At 45.2% G+C, this 16,396-nt stretch overlaps 1 protein-coding gene and 1 long non-coding RNA gene across 3 annotated transcripts in view; one reads left to right on the forward strand and one right to left on the reverse strand.

Moving 5' to 3' along the window:
- The window catches only part of LOC127059932 (uncharacterized), a 21,148-nt gene extending 8,679 nt beyond the window's left edge, over nucleotides 1–12,469 (reverse strand). The window contains exons 1-2 of the long non-coding RNA XR_007778286.1: nucleotides 12,348–12,469; nucleotides 2,894–2,986 (exon numbers count right to left, since the gene is read on the reverse strand). This is a non-coding gene — a long non-coding RNA (uncharacterized LOC127059932). The remainder of the gene's footprint in view (nucleotides 1–2,893; nucleotides 2,987–12,347) is intronic.
- LOC103824210 (lysophosphatidic acid receptor 6-like) lies at nucleotides 11,548–14,703 on the forward strand. Of its 2 annotated transcripts, none has more exons than XM_030227387.2 (3): nucleotides 11,548–11,797; nucleotides 12,659–12,936; nucleotides 13,584–14,703. In XM_030227387.2, exon 3 carries the CDS (start codon nucleotides 13,597–13,599, stop codon nucleotides 14,506–14,508), a length of 912 nt encoding a protein of 303 aa, XP_030083247.1. In that variant the 5' UTR covers nucleotides 11,548–11,797; nucleotides 12,659–12,936; nucleotides 13,584–13,596; the 3' UTR covers nucleotides 14,509–14,703. The 2 variants fall into 2 exon arrangements, with proteins under 2 accessions (XP_030083247.1, XP_030083248.1); XM_030227388.2 differs by having other exon boundaries at nucleotides 12,659–12,822.
- Nucleotides 14,704–16,396: the final 1,693 nt, after the last annotated feature.

A 16,396-nucleotide genomic window follows, 5' to 3' on the forward strand; every position in this document is an offset into this window, starting at 1 on the left:
CAGCAAAGAACAACAGACACCATGCACTGTCTTGCAGCTTGCCTCCAGCCTTCTGCCCCTGAAACACCCTTGGCCACACGAGCCATGGTTTGGTTTTCCTGCCACCCACATTTCAGCTGCTGTCTCTTACTTTCTGCTGCATTCTTCCTACAGTTTGACCCTTGTAAAAATCCAGAAGTATCATCAGATAAACCTTTCATCCTGTTTGTGCCCAGTTTGCCCACTGATGGAAACTTCCAGTGCCAACACCAAATGCTTTAAAAATTAATTACAGCTCGGTGTGGCTGATTCCATCACCAAACTCTGCCAGTGTCAGAGTTACACCACACCAGGCTCTCACCATCATCAGTCTGGTCTAGGAGACCTTGCTTTTTCAGTTGTCACTGGAAAAGGAGCAGCCAGATGTTTTCTCAGTTCCTCTGACTGGAAGGAGAGGGCACCCATGGGCTTCAGTAAGGTCTGTAAATGCCAAAAGGTCAGAGTTACATTACCAAGAGGCTCCTGGGTTTAGAATCATTTCAGATTATTGGAATTTACAAAGTATTTCTAAAATAATTGATTTTTTTTTTTAAGAGTGGGTATCTGCAGAGTTGGGCTTTTTGCTTTCTATTACTGTAACTAGAATTCAGAAACCAGAAGTCTAGCCCAAAGATCTACAAACACCCTCTACCAAGATCAGAGGTGTCACTCAGCTTTTTTAACTACCCAGACACGAAGTCACAGCCAAATTTTAGGCATTGCCATTAAATGGACAGGTTTTTTGGGCCAGGCTGTCAGCAGCTGTGGGGCTGCAGCTGGGAGCCTCAGTGGCCATCCCCTTCCCACCCTGCTGTGCCTGAGCCTGGAGCAGCATGGGCAGCCTGGGCAGGTCTGCAGGGAGGCACCCAGAGGGCTGCAGATGAGGAAGATGTGGCAAAGCTGTTGTCCTTTTAAACATGCCTGCCAGCTTAAACCTAACAGCAGGCTGTTATGAATCATCAGGTGCTGACAGTTCTTCAAATTTTTAAAGATTTTAACTCCACTCTGTCCTATGGTTGCAAATGTCTCGAATACAACCACACACACTGCATAGACAAGACCTGGCACATGGCTTCAGACTAATCCCTTTGCAAAGGTTGAAAAGTCAGAAAAATACCCATATTGGAAAGCAATATAAAGAAGCCACTCTCTGTTCCCCATCACACAGGCAGCTGAGGACCAATACACACTGGGAGTGATCCAGAGAACTTTCAGTCTCTCAGCAAATCCAAATTTTGGGCTAGTTCTTCTCTTCAACAAAATCTTTAATTTTCCAAGTGGTGTATCATCCAAAGTACCATATACATCACAATCCTTCTCCAGGTCCTACAACAACAGCAATTACTCTAAATTTTAACATTCTGAGCAATGTGTTTTTGTCCCTGACCATGTCCTCAGCTGAAATTCAAACTCTCTTCCATTCCTGAACTTTGCACCTAAATTTTGGCTCCTCAGCCTTACCTTTCAGTTCTCAAAACTGGTTTGGGACTCACTTGCTTAAACTGAATAAGGTTCCTTACAAAACTTTCCACTTTGCTTGTCCTGTTACCTCCACCTAAAGTAGGAAGCTATGCCCAGGTAGGGAAAGGAGAGCCATCCCTGTGGCACCCCCAGGAGCCACCACGAGCAGCCCTGCAGCATCCTCTGTCCTCTTTCACTCTGTGTTATCACCCTCCCTGGCAGTTACCTGTCCACAGAGCTCCTTTCCCAGGTTTGATGCTTGCCAGCAAGCCACAGCTGGGACTCTTCTGAGAATCTGCCCCAGGTTTCCCTCAGCAGTGAGAAAAGGCTGCTTTTTCCTGTACACTGAAATTTTGGGATTGAGTCACTTTTCTTCTCATGTCAGAGAGCTAAGAGACCTGAAGGTCTCATGTACATCTGGAGCTGGAGCACAGTGAAATCAAAGCTAAAGGGGAAGAACTGGGGGTACAGAAATGACTGACACGCAACACGAGGAGAACACTAACATGAAAGCCCTGCCTGGGTTTCCTTCTGGCTGAGACCTTCACTCACAGCACCCAGACCCTTTGGCTTGCCTTCAGCAGCAGTCTTCCCCCCCTGAACCTTAGAGAAGACAGACCTGCATGAAAGAAAACACCTTGAAATACTGAGAGCACCTTATAGCACAGCCCTTCAGCACAGGCAGAGGGGTTCCTGAAGTGGAGATCACCCATCTCTGAGCAGGGCTCACCAGGAGGGCACAGGGTGGCAACGAGGCTCCTACAGAGCCAGAGCCCCTTCTCTGTTGGGCAGCAGGCAGCCCCTGTGTGCTGGTGTTCTCAGGGGTCCCAGGAAGAGGGAAGAGATGAGAATCTTGACTCCATGTTTCAGAAGGCTGAGTTATTACTTTATGATATATAATATATTAAAACTATACGAAAAGAATAGAAGAAAGGATTTCATCAGAAGGCTTGCAAGCAAGGAGAAAAAGAATGGAATGATAAGAAAAGCTCCTGACTCTCACAGTCCAGACAGCTGGACTGTGATTGGCAATTAATTAGAAACAACCAGATGAGACCAATCCCAGATCCACCTGTTGAATTCCACAGCAGCAGAGAATCATTGTTTGCATTTTGTTCCTGAGGCCTCTCAGCTTCTCAGGAGAAAAACTCCTAAGGAAAGGATTTTTCATAAAACATGTCAGTGACACCCCTGGACCCCCTGGCAGCTGGAAGGAGGCTGAAGGCAAGCTGTGCTCTCCCTGGGTGCCTGTGCACCCCAGCACTGCTTGAGCTGGCTGTGAAAACTCAGCTGGATGCTAACAAAACCCAGCACTCGCTTTGTGGCTCCAGTATGTACAACAAAAATTGTCTCGGTGTAACTAGCATCAAGTTAACAAATAGAATAGCATCACACACCCTTCCTTCCCCCCTACCTTATACACTGTTAAGATCTGGCTGAAAATCTCCGTCCAGCTGAAGAGCAGCTGCCCCTCCCAGGAGCCCCTTGGACGCTGATGTGGGAGGTGCTGTTGAGCAGAAGAGGGATAAGCCATAATTATATAGTGCATCCATTTGTTTGGGGGAGAATTCCAATTAAATTAACATTCCTGGGTGTCCCTCCAAACATATATCTTCTCCTCACTGCAGAATCATAAGAGCAGAAATGGTCAGTATTTCTCAGTTTGACAAACCAGGTCAGGTTAAAAGAAAAAGAAAATGAGCACAAAAAATAGTTACTCTTTTTTAACAACTCAAGAAGAACAAATTTCAAGCCACCAGTTACAGTTTCAGGTAGAGATTTGGCTGAAATGTGGCAGGCTATGTAGATGTCACTAAACTGCAGTTCTAGAAACTTGAACTCATCTTCATCTTAAATTCAATCTGACTTTTCACAAGTTTATGAGATCAAAAAGAATGGAAGAAACAATATTCTGGATGCTGGAACAATTTACTCCCAAGAACCAGATGTCAACACTGAAAAACATGTCCCAAGCATCATCTCTGCAAAAACCAGATTACGGTAAAAATATTTTAAAAAAGGAAAAAAAAAGATTTTGTAGTTAAAGAAAAATATACTCCAACCACTTTCTCCAGCTCCCCACTTAATTCAGATCACAAGCTAGACTGCTAAATCAGCATGTATAGCCCTATTTAGTATTGCTTCAGTGGTTGTGGTTGTTTACAAAAAAATGCTCAAGACCAGAGAAATTTTTATGCTAAAATTTTTAATACTTGACTTTAGAAACACTTACCAGGAAAACAACAGGAAAAGGATGTGGCCTGATAAATGCATGTTAACATCTTCATCAGTGTCATTTATTTATTCATTTGAATTTGATTTCACTGAAATTAATAAGTGTGAAAAGTCTGAAGTGAAGGCGTGTCCCAGTACCAAACAAGCAGCTCTCAAGCTCTACTTTCAGGAAGGAAGATGGACATTTTTTAACTCACAGTGGATGCTGTCCACCAAAAACCCTTTAAACCTTTCTCTGCAGGGGCATTCATAAAAGGCAGAGAAGGGTGAAGGCTCATTCTGTGCACACCAGCTTTGAGGGAAGCAAAGCAGGGGGAAGAGCAGGGAGGAGATGGCAGCAGGGACAGGGCAGGAACAGCAGGGAGAGGGCAGGAGCAGCAGGGACACGGCAGGAGCAGCAGGGACAGGGCAGGAGCAGCAGGGACACGGCAGGAGCAGCAGGGAGAGGGCAGGAGCAGCAGGGAAAGGGCAGGAGCAGCAGGGAGAGGGCAGGAGCAGCAGGGAGAGGGCAGGAGCAGCAGGGACAGGGCAGGAGCAGCAGGGACACGGCAGGAGCAGCAGGGACAGGGCAGGAGCAGCAGGGACAGGGCAAGAGCAGCAGGGAGAGGGCAGGAGCAGCAGAGAGAGGGCAGGAGCAGCAGGGAGAGGGCAGAAGCAGCAGGGACAGGGCAGGAGCAGCAGGGACAGGGCAGGAGCAGCAGAGAGAGGGCAGGAGCAGCAGGGAAAGGGCAGGAGCAGCAGAGAGAGGGCAGGAGCAGCAGGGAGAGGGCAGGAGCAGCAGGGACAGGGCAGGAGCAGCAGGGACAGGGCAGGAGCAGCAGGGACAGGGCAGGAGCAGCAGGGACAGGGCAAGAGCAGCAGGGACAGGCAAGAGCAGCAGGGACGGGCAGAGCACAGGACATGGGCAGGAGCAGCAGGGACGGGCAAGGCAGCAGGCACAGGGCAGCGAGCAGCAGGGACAGGCAGAGCAGCAGGGAGAGGGCAGGAGCAGCAGGGACAGGGCAGGAGCAGCAGGGACAGGGCAGGAGCAGCAGAGAGAGGGCAGGAGCAGCAGCTCTCCTTTCTTTTGTTTGAAACCTAGGTTTGTTTTTTCTTGTGGAGCCACTGGGCCCCTTTCTCTGGGGACCACATCTTTAACTTTGCAGGCACAGATAGCATCCTCTAGATACAGAGGTTGGCACAAAGCTCTCCCTGCCCTCCTTCACACAGCCTCATCCCCACTGAAATATTATTGAAATTAATCAGACAGGCTGAAAGATTCAAATTAATTAGGTGAGCACATGCATATGGTACCTGAAAGGAAATAAAATAATGCCATTTAATACTTCTTTTGTTTGTTACTACATACTATCAACACAGTTTCAACAATTACTACCCAAGAGTAGTTAATTCTAAATAGGAAAGGGCAGACAGACAAGTTTTATTGGAAGAATGTAGGACTTCTAGAAGGGTGTGAACATCCAGCCATAATTGATGCATAGTTGTCCCTCCTGGGCTGCAGACAGGGCTGGGCCCCAGGAAGGAACAGATGAAAAATTGTGTGTTGGTCTTGGATATCTGGATCTGGGAAACTGCACTCCATTGCAGGTGTCTTGTAGAACCTTTGGAAAATTCTTAATATTATCTCTGCTTTGATTTCCCACCCATAAAATGAAAAAATTAAAAAAAAAAAAAAAAACAAATCCCAGCCCCTATCTATGCCAGCAGGACAAGGCCAGAACAGGCCTTGAGGAGAGGACAAAAAAAGCAACCTTGGCTGAGCCCTGCAAGCAAAGCCTGTCATGGTGCATTGAGATGTCCTGTGCAGAAACCTAAATCACCCTAAATCATCCTGAAAGTGGTTTGTCCAGGCACAAACACCACATCTGATAGTGTTTGATAAACAGGTTGTAAGGTTAGTGAAGCACCAAACTGATGTATCCAACAATGCAGCAGCAGGAGGAAAGAGATTTTCATTAGCAGCCAAATCCTCTGTGTGCTAAAAAATTAAATTTTACCAGTACATCATGATATCATAAATACATGCATTGCTGCTGGTCTGCTAAGATTAAAATAGACTGTGATTTGATGTTTGGCACAACAGTGGTACACACAGTTTACATAATGAAGTAGCAGAGCACAAAACAGAGAAAGCAAAATAAATTCTAGTAAAACCACTTTTTTTTAAGTTTCCCTTTTTCCCCTGCAAGCAGGTCTTTTGCAAACATACAATTTTGTAAGAATATTTCCTTTGAGGAATATCTTATCTATAGAAACTCAGGAAAATGTAGATTTGTCAGCTTCTCACTGCTGTCACTGCATTCCTAACTAATTAATCTCTTAATGCTAATTATCTAAACTTGGAGGTTTGCTATCTTTCAATTTCTGCTGCCATAGGAACACTGGAATCATGATTCAGCTGCCAACCTGAGTTTTTCTCTTCACAGTTTTTAACTCTTCCCCTAAACATCCACTGCTGGCTCTGGTCACTTGAGCCACTTGAGCCACACTTTTTCTCTTGCCCAAAATGACTCTTAGGTTCTTTTTCCATTCGTTATTTTTTTGTACTGAAATGGCATTCAGAGACCTTCCCTCCCTGCTGTAAATACCTCTGGCAGTTTCTCACAGACACATATTACACACCCAGAAATGAGACAAGGAAAACTGACTGTTCCCATTAAGAAGAAATGGAACCATGAGATGTGGGGTCTGACTGAGACTCTTTGGTCATCAGAGGGTGCATGCAGTACCTCAGCCCTCTAAGCAGCCCAGTTGGCTCAAAATTGAGTGCAAGTGCTGTTGAAAATGAGCTCCAGTTGTGCAGTTATTTTCCTAGAGCTGTACGTGCAATTCCCAACTGTGAAAAATAAAATGAGATCTTGACCATCTTCAGTAATTTATTTTTTTCCCCAAAGTGCCTGTCTGATCTTGCCAGGTCAGTCATGTGGTGTGGGGGTTTGTGTGATCTCTCAGGAAATACTAGATTTGCAAAAATGCTGTCACAAGTCTTTCAAGGGTAATGATAATTTGAAGACCAGTGTAGCTAATGGTTTAAATACAAAAAATACCTTAGAAGTGTCAAAATGACTCAGCCATGAGGCAGAAGAGACACACAGGCTGTGATGTGTTATTCAGGGCCCACAGCTGGGGTGCATGAAGCCTCACTCTAACGCCTGCTCTGCGGAGCCAGGGAACAACTGAAAATGCAAAATCTGCAACACCAGAGACAGATCTCCACCAGCTACAAATTTCACCACTCTCAGGACACTGAGATGGAAAATACCTACCCTGCTGATCTGGACTCAGAAGTCCCACAAGACATCCCCAGCTGATTTCCCTGTGGAAACAGACATGTCTCTCCAAAAATATTAGATAGTTCAACACTAAACATGTCAAGGCTCAAAGAGCCAGAGCAGCTCACCTGCTCTCCCAAGCAGCAGATTTAGCTCCTCCAGCAGTGAGGGACCCTTGGGGAATTCTGGCACAGCGAAGGTTGGCTGGTCCTTTCCAGAGGACACCAAGCATTGGTGACAAACATCAGTGCCTGCGGTCAGACCGCTGATTCGGCTCAGCAGCTTCCTGGCCCTGGCCCTCGGCCCCACGAGCCACACACAGTCAGCCCTGTGGCCACTTCCTTCACAGAAGAGCTTCATCTCAGCTGTGCTGGGCTTTGGTCCTCCCCACCCAGAACCATCAGAGCTTGGGCTCTCCCTTGCTCATCATGCCAGGCTGCGAGTGCCAGTGAGGACAAGAAGCTCAGCTGGTGGGGACAGGCTGGGATAAACTGTCTGAGCTCCACCATGGTGTTCCTCTCAGTGGCACACCATGGACAGACAGACAGACAGACAGGCACATGGCAGGGCTGAGGCCAAGCTCCTCACTGCCATGGAGGAATGTGGAATGGCATTTGCAGTGCCCTGCGGAAAGGCGAGTGTGAAAAATGGGTATTTTATTATTGGCTTTTCACCAATATTTAAATGAATATTTTATGTGTTGTGTTAGAAAGTTATGCTGTGTTAATTCTCTTAAGTAGGGTGTTAAATATAGTTTTAGGTTATAACATAAGGTTAAAATAGAAACTATGCTATGTAGGATACTTTCTTAAAGAAAGGACTCGCACTGAGATAGCAGCCACAGGACACCTCAATCTTTCAGAGAAAGAGAATTTATTGCCCCAGTATCAGGAGAAATGAACTTCTGCCTGCCTCGCTCAGCCCTGAAGATGCCGTCAGGATTAGGAGGAAGAAGCTGACACTGCCCAGACAGAATCCTGTGTTTGAATACAGTTTATGCATCATGGATGAGGTGTATGAATATGCAGCAGGCTGTTGTTTTTAAGGGTTAATCCTCTGTTAACGTGGGGCCTTTTTCGGGCTTGTGCTGCCCAGAAAAGGTACTCGAACATCCGTAACTCTTTGTTTTTAATGTCTCATATTGTCCTAATCCAAACTGTCCAAATTATTAGTACTCTAATCATATTGCTATTTTTATAACCATTCTATTATCATTAAACTTTTAAAACTTAAAAAACCCAAGTGATTGGCATTTATCACAGCGAGCTTTGAGCTCGCTTTGCCTTTCTGCTGCTCCTGCCTCCCAGCACCAAATGAGTGCACAGGTGATGAGCCCACACAAAATGAGTGCACAGGTGATGAGCCCACACCGAACGCACGGCGCTCATTGCCACACTGGCCGGGAAATCTCAAATTGGCCATCCAAAGCCGCTACACTCCTGTGCCACGAGATGGAGCAGCTCAGTTACAAACAGCTCTGCAGAGCCACCAGATGAAGGTGATGGGACATTTCATCCCACCTCTGGCTCACCCAGAGGCTCTGCATCACAGCAGTGGATGCTCTCTCTCTCTTCTCAAGCAGGGCAAATGCTTTTCTCACTGGTTAGGCTAGGATTTAAATCGAGAAAAACCTCACCATGTCTTCACTGCAGAACCCTGTGTGGTTACTGACTTGTCATAAACTGGAAGGCTGACAGCAGCATCAGCCCCATGCTGACACTTCATGCTGACACTTCCCAAGGACCCACAGCAGGAGAGCCAGGACCTTGGCTGGCATAGCCCAGCACTGCAAGGAGAAGGTTGGCCTTAAGGGCAAGCACAGGGAACCAGCAGACCTCTGGTTGCCACTGAGGGATGTGTGTGTGTCCTGAAGGTGAGATCTGTGTGTCCTGAAGGTGAGATATGTGTGTCCTGAAGGTGAGGTCTGTGTGTCCTGAAGGTGAGATATGTGTGTCCTGAAGGTGAGATCTGTGTGCCCTGAAGGTGAGGTCTGCATGTCCTGAAGGTGAGATATGTGTGTCCTGAAGGTGAGGTCTGTGTGGCAGCAGCCATATGGCAAAGTCCTCAATACCAACAAAAAAATGCATGTGAAGCAGCTCCTTCATGAGGAAAAAGGCACATTCAGCATCAGGAATCATGTGAAACATGAGGTGCTTCACACACTGGTGGCATTGCTGACACGCACAGACTTGTCAAGGACAGAGAATGTGCAGAGGTGACCTTCTTCTCCCAAGTCTCCAAGAAAAGGGACCCACACTTGGACTTGGGGCTTTGTGAAGAGACACATCCCCTTAGCACAGAGCAGAGCCTGTGCTGAGAACAGAAAGGTTCCTTGCTGCCCACTGCCTTCCCCTGAAGGGAAGTGATGAACACTGTGGGAGTCCTTCAGGGGCTGCCCCAGCCTTTCCATTGTGCTGCCCACTGGGGTCCATGTCACCCTCTGCAGCAGCCCTCAGCATCACACCTTTTCATCCATTTTTATTGCATTTGTACCCCTGCCCATGCCTTCCTGGCCACTTCTTCCCTGAAGAACTCACAAGGATACTGCTGGAACAAAAGCAGATCACTCACTAGGGGTGGCTGAACCACGCCTGCCACTGCTGCTTCCTCATCCTGCCTTTCCCACTGCATCTCTCTCCAGATGTGGAGTCTCACAGAGCTCTGTGCAGCCAGGGGACACCTTGTCCAGGGACACCTGGCTGGGGACAGCCTCCAGCAAGGTGGGCAGTGCTCAGAACATGAGGGTCAGAGAGGAAATGAGACAGAAGGAAAAGCACCGAGCATGTGAGGGAGGGGAAAACCTTGATTGGGGAGAGCCCCATTTGGGAGCGTTGGTGGCAGTTTCAGAACTGGCATCTGTAAAGCCCAGAGCAGGGAAGGAGCACAGAGCAGCACCAAGCTAAAAATGAAAACTTTGGTCTTGCTGATGAAGAGGAACAAGAAATAACATGACTGAAGAAACTGCACCACATAATCCAAACTACACTTGAAAAAACCCCAAAACCTTCAAAACATCTACAATATATCTACACCAACTTCATCATCAAAAAAACCCAAAAAATCCAATTCTTAAAAATAAAATAACAAAACAAGCAACACAAAATTTCCACATCATCAACAAAATTACACCAATATCTCCACCAACCAACAAAAAAAAAACAAAACACAAACTTCCCTAATCACCATAAACTTTTAAAAAATGCACATTCCCAAATTCAACCAAATTATAAACCCTCTCTACCTAATCACCCACATAACCCCCACTTTCTAATAAAACCCAAAATAACAAATAAAAAATTTAACTAACACAATACTCCTATGAAAACATAACATAAACACCCTAAAACAAACTCAAAAAGCCCAAAAAAAATCTCTGACAAAACAAAAAAAAAAAAAAAAAAACCTCACTTAATTTTCAATACAAATAATACAAATACAAACCATAAAAACAAAACCTCACAATCCTAAGTTTTTAAATTTTAAACAAGAAATATCCAAAAAATTACCACAAAAATAACTAACTTATAACAACCATTCATAACAACATCACCTTTTAATCCTTCAAGATCAACTCTTCCTATGATTATGAACCAGAATTCCCCAGGTGTTGAATTGTGGTGTCTGTGCTGCCAAAGTGAGCACATCTGAGCTGAGGGCAGCCCTGCTGGCCCAGCCCCAGACATCTCCTCATGGTGCCTGTGCTGGGTTTTGTTCACACCCAGAATGCAGCCATGGTCACAAGACCACCACAGGATACACAGAAGTGCAAGCTAGCTGAGAAATGAGATGAGGTACTATTCATTCAAACTTCTATGGGTTTTTTCCTTTGGTGGTGTTGCTTTTTTTTTCCCTTAAATAGAGTAATTTCAACTAAAATACCCCTGGGAAACCGCAAGGGACTGTTTCTTCTCTCACCTCCTATCCTCCATCTCTTTCACAGATTTAATTTAGCCAATATAAATTTCAGTTTTGAAATATGGGGAGTATGCAGAAGACCAAGCAAAACTACATCTGTGGCCTTTCTTTCCCTTTTTGGAAAGAGCACTGCAAACATGCAGCCAAAAAAGTTCACTTTTTTCCCCTTTCTACCTGAACAAAATCATCACCTGACACTCTCCATGGGTATATTCCCTGCTCCCTAGGAGTGTAAACAGATGTAAGAGTACCCCTTGACTCTTTTGAAACACCAAGTTGAAGTGAACATACCAGGTTACCACTGAAAATCAGAAATCTCTCTTTCCCTTCTGATATCATGAAAAGTAAGAGAAACAATGACAGGATTTAGCTCAAAGCACATTTTGACAACTAACACTCTACACATGGATGCTATGTAGAATTTATAAAATCCTGTATTGGAGAAAAAAACCCAAAAAAAACCCAACAAAAAAAAAAAACCAAAAAAAAAAAAAAACCACACACAAAAAAACCCACCACCACCCAAAAAAGCCACACAAAAGAGAAAAAAAAAACACAAATAAAGAAAAAACAAAGAAAGGTCTGTAGAGCCAGATTTCTTTCCGTGTTTTAAAGGGTGACTCAGAGGTGTGAGTCCACAGATTTACATCCTTATATGAGCTGTGTGACTGCCTGTGTACACAGAGCCTGCATGCAGACACGGCATGGGGAGCCCCATGCTGTCATGGAAATCTGTGATGGAACAAAAAGCAGCAGCACTTGGTGTTTTCTGACATTCTGACCAGCAGCTGCTTTGCATGCAGCTCACTCTGCTGCCTTAAAAGAAAACACAAGACTGCAGAATTCTACAAGCTGAGGAGAAAAAGCCAACAACCAGAGCACGAGGCAGCCCAAAGGTAAGATGACCGGAGATATTTCACTATAACAAAACCTTGCCTTAAAAGCTTTCCTTTTTGTCACGAGAGCCGAAAACTAATTATATTTTACATAACTTGCATTGCTTACAGCATAGCTAACTTTTTTAATGACTGAACAAAACTTCCCTTTGCATTTATGCTTTATATAATATTTTTTCCGTTTATCTTTTAATAAATCTGCACAACAGATCCTAGTCTGAAACATCTTTTAATCATAGTGAGAATTTTCTTAGTTAAACGTCTTGGTGAGGAGCTAAAATTCTATTTCTCTCTAGACCCAGAATTTCTTAGACACACTATGAAACAAATTAGAAACAAGACTGAAGAAAGAGGAAGGTAGTAATGAAATCTCCTACAGAGGCATTGAAGTAAAGAACTATGTCAGTATTTATTACTTTTCAGAAATTCCTTAATTAACTTTTCCTTCCTTTGGCTCTCAGTAATGGGCTCCCTCCCAGCATCAGACTCACAGTGCTTCATTCTGATTTCTTACTTCTGTCTAAGCAGGAACTCAGAGAATCTCACTTACCTGCCATTACTGTGTCTTTAAGCAGTAAAGAACTAAATTTCCTTTTTTGCTGATCTGAATCTCACTCGAAGAGATCCTAATCTCTCATACCACAGCTAGAGAGAGTTTACATGTGAAATACCAAGGGGCGTGACTTGATTTGCAGGACAGAAACTTTGCTCAGTTGACAAACAGTTGACAAATCTAAAATGGAACAGCATCAAAATCAGCAGCTCATGTAGGAAAGACACTGGTTTGAAGTAAAAACTAGAGAACAGCAGGAGAAAGTAATTTCTGGGTGCTGACAGAAAGATCTCTGACTTTATTTACAGGTTCCATTTGCTGTCATGGAACTGGCTGGAGGAAGGGATCTGGTATTCCTGGCCATTTGCATTTTTAAGTGACTACAGCACTGCAGAAACCAATGAACACCTTCCTAGTCCTTATCAGGAGAGTCTGAGGGCAGGATCAAGCCAGAACTCTTCCTCTAAAGCAGGTAATTACTTCATGACCCCAGCTCAGCTCAGAGGGTGCCTGCCTGACTCCTTCAGTCTCTTCTTACAGAGGCAAATCCAGCTGCATGTTTCCTGTAACCCCTGTCTCTGCTCTGGTAAGTCTGGCTGATTTAGACAAAACCTCATCCTTCTGCCAAAGACTTAACCTCTGCCAGAAATAACCTGTTGGAAGCTTCCTGCCTGCAGCTTTCAGACAGCTTTTAGAAGGGACTCACAGTCCCTCTTTGCCCAGGGGTGGTGGGAGAGGGTGCAGGCTGGCAGTGACTGTATGGGATCTTCCCATTAATAAATGTGGGGGACCCTTCTGTTCTTGGCTCCCTGAGATCTCATATGATAGCTTGATGCAGGAAACAGGATCCACAGAATTGTTTCCACCCTTGTGATCCCAGAAACCCTAAAATCAGGGTCTGCTACCTTGGTTCTGCAAAGAGATTGAATCTCTCCAAGGGGATGGTGCAGTGGTACTCTGCCCAGCCAGAATACAGGACAGTGCAGTCTGGGGTTACAGCTAACAGTGCAAGGGAGGGTGGACACCAGAAAGCCCCATCCTCCCTTGAGGTACAGCTTTGCCCCAAGATCACTGGCACTGAGCAGCTCCATGCTACCAGGAGCTGCAATTCAGCACACAGCCGGGGAAAAAAGTATTTCCAAGGTTGTGGACACATAGAGACCACATTAGCCTTTGTTCTGTGTCTTCTATGTGATTTTCACCCTTCCTTGTGGTGATTTTCCTCTCTTCCAGCATACCTGGAGATATGAATGACACCCATGGCAAGGGCAACATCAGTGCTACTGTGGAACTGTTCCAGCTCATTGTGTACACCCCCACTTTTATCCTGGGATTGCTGTTCAACATCATGGCTCTGTCATTCCTGTTTTTTAAGGTTAAAAAGCTGTCAGAATCTACAGTCTACATGATAGCCCTTATATTCCTGGATACTTTGCTGTTGTTTACTCTTCCTTTCAAAATCATTTCCTACCACCTTCAGGACAACTGGAACTTGGGCTCTGTGTTTTGCTCCACCTTGGAGAGTCTGTACTTTGTGAACATGTATGGCAGCATCCTCATCTCCCTGTGCATCTGTGTGGATCGCTACATCGCTATCTGCCACCCCTTCGTGGCCCTCACCCTCAGGTCCATCAAGAAAGCTGCCGTGGTCTGTGCTCTCATCTGCCTGGGCACCTCTGTGGGGACACTCTCTACTTTCCAGCTGCATGGAAAGGGCCACAACATCTCGTCCTGCTTCCACAACTTCTCCAAGAGCACCTGGGAGAACACAGGCCTGCTCAGCACACTGGAGATCATCTTCTTTGGCAGCATGGCAGCCATGACTTTCTGCACTGCCCAAACTGTCCGCTGCCTGAGAAGGCACAGAAAGCCAGACAACCCCCGGCCACACAGCACCAGAGCAGAGAGGATTGTGGTGACAAACCTGGTTGCCTTTCTGGTGTGTTTCACACCTTACCACGTGGCATACTTCATGTACTTTTTGGTGAAGAACAATGTCATCCACATCAGTTTTCAACAAGTGCTACGAGACTCTGTTCAGGTCACCCTTTGCTGGGCAAACCTGAACTGCTGTCTTGATGGGGTGTGTTATTATTTTGTTTTAAAGGAGTCCTTGGAAGACCCATTGCAAAACAGTGAAAAAAGAGCCATGCAATAGCCTTGATTTACATACTGCATGTTCATTACTTGGGGTGATGTGTGGAGAGGCTTTTGTGGAAAGTACAGGGTTCTGAACTTCTTGCTTGAGCAATGTGCTTTAAATATTCACAGCTGAAAATATTTCCTAAAAACCAGGACTTAGTCAATTTCCAAGAGACTCCTCCTAACTTTTTTTATTTCTTTCCATAATGTTTCCTGTTATTATTTATGTGTAAAAATATATTTAATTATTCATATGAACAGTGATGCATATTTCTTTGGACGTGATTCTTCTTTACTTTGAAAAGAAAAAGATGTTCCCTTTTATGTGGTAGTGTATTTCAGCTTCCCTGTCCACACTGTACCTACATGCCTTCTTCAAAACTTTAGTCACTACAGACTTGCTCTGTTAAGAAACAAAGACTTGAAGTTCATGGTAAAAAGCTTCAGACTAAATTCTGTTGCCTCCCCTGTCCTGGTCACGTACACTTGTCCTCACGCACATGTGCCTGTCGGGTTTAGACTTGCACATGCTATTTAAAAAAGAAAATCATGATTGTAACTCTAAATGCAAAGGCAGCTTTAGGTTCACGTGGGTATAGCAAAACCTCCATGCCATTCCTCCACTGCTGGACTTCAAGGTGCAGCACTTGTTTTGGTGACAGCTGTTGTGACAGCTCGTCACACATCTAACTAAAGCTGCCACTGGCTCAAATCCCCACACAGCACACATTAATTGACTCCCCCAGTTCCAGGCTTCCTCATCAGCTCCTTTCCTACTTGCAGGCTTTTCACATCTGTTCCTTCCTGCTTGGTTACAAACATAGTTTCATGAACAGAGCCAAACCAAACAAGAGCATGAAATAAAATCCCCATGTCCAATGCAGCGGCAAACACATGAACCTGAAGGAACCACCCCCACCTTATGGGGGGATAAGATAAGAGCAGCCCTGATCCCTAAAGCAGTAGCCAGAAACACACAGAACCTTGGGGGAAAGCAACCTTTTGGACCTCAGAGCAAGCTAAGCACTCCCATTCCCCAAGCAAACAAGGCCATAAAAAATAATCAAGCAGCGAGAGCCTAACATGCCAGTCAGTGACTTCTTATCAGCGCTCACAGGCACAGATAAGCCCAAAGACAAGGAGCATCCAGCCTGCAGAGAGGCACCCCACTGCTCTGGGCCACCCCCACTGCTGCCTGCAGCCCCATCCCAGCCATCAGCTGCCACCATTAGCTGAGGGATGAGCTAATTTAGCAATCTAAACCAAAGAGTTCTCATATTCATGCTGAGCTGGATCCTTGCAGTACCTCTTCGAGGCAGGGACACTAATCCCAGCCTTTGAACTGTCTCTTTTCCACAACTTTTGACAAGGCTAATGCACAAAGTGTATATTGATTTCTCCTGAGTTGGAGATTTACATGTGGGGGCTCCAAGCTGTCAAAGGGAATGTTTTTTAAGTGAATCTATGTATGAGGTTGTACCAGAGAAGCCTAGCTCCAGTTGGGAACACTGACCCAACACAGACCTAAGCATGTGCTCCTGTTGACAGAGTCCTTTTGGTGCTCAGGCGATGAATTGTGCTTCTGAGAAGACATGGACTGTGTATTACCTTATGTCCTGGTTATGAAAAAATGCCTGAAAATAAAATTCACCAGGATATTCCAGCAAGAATTCCCTCCCCATAGCAATGGCCATTTCCATTGATTCCCTCAGTACCTTCAGAACAGCTGACTGAATATCCCTGCCAGCAGACAAGGAATGCTCATCAGGTCCTTGCTCATAACTTACCTTTTAACTAACTACCCTTCAGCAGACACAAAGATTTTACCATTGTGACTTCATGCTCCTTTTGGAAAAAGAGTTAACAAATCATAGAACAAAAAGTGCAGAGGCAAAAGAGTTTTT

This window comes from Serinus canaria, chromosome 9 (genome assembly GCF_022539315.1).
Source record: "Serinus canaria isolate serCan28SL12 chromosome 9, serCan2020, whole genome shotgun sequence".
Classification (NCBI taxonomy): domain Eukaryota; kingdom Metazoa; phylum Chordata; class Aves; order Passeriformes; family Fringillidae; genus Serinus; species Serinus canaria.

Excerpts from the sequence above, each read along its gene's own strand:
- LOC103824210 (XM_030227387.2), top strand. The coding sequence starts at position 13,597 with ATGAATGACACCCATGGCAAGGGCAACATCAGTGCTACTGTGGAACTG.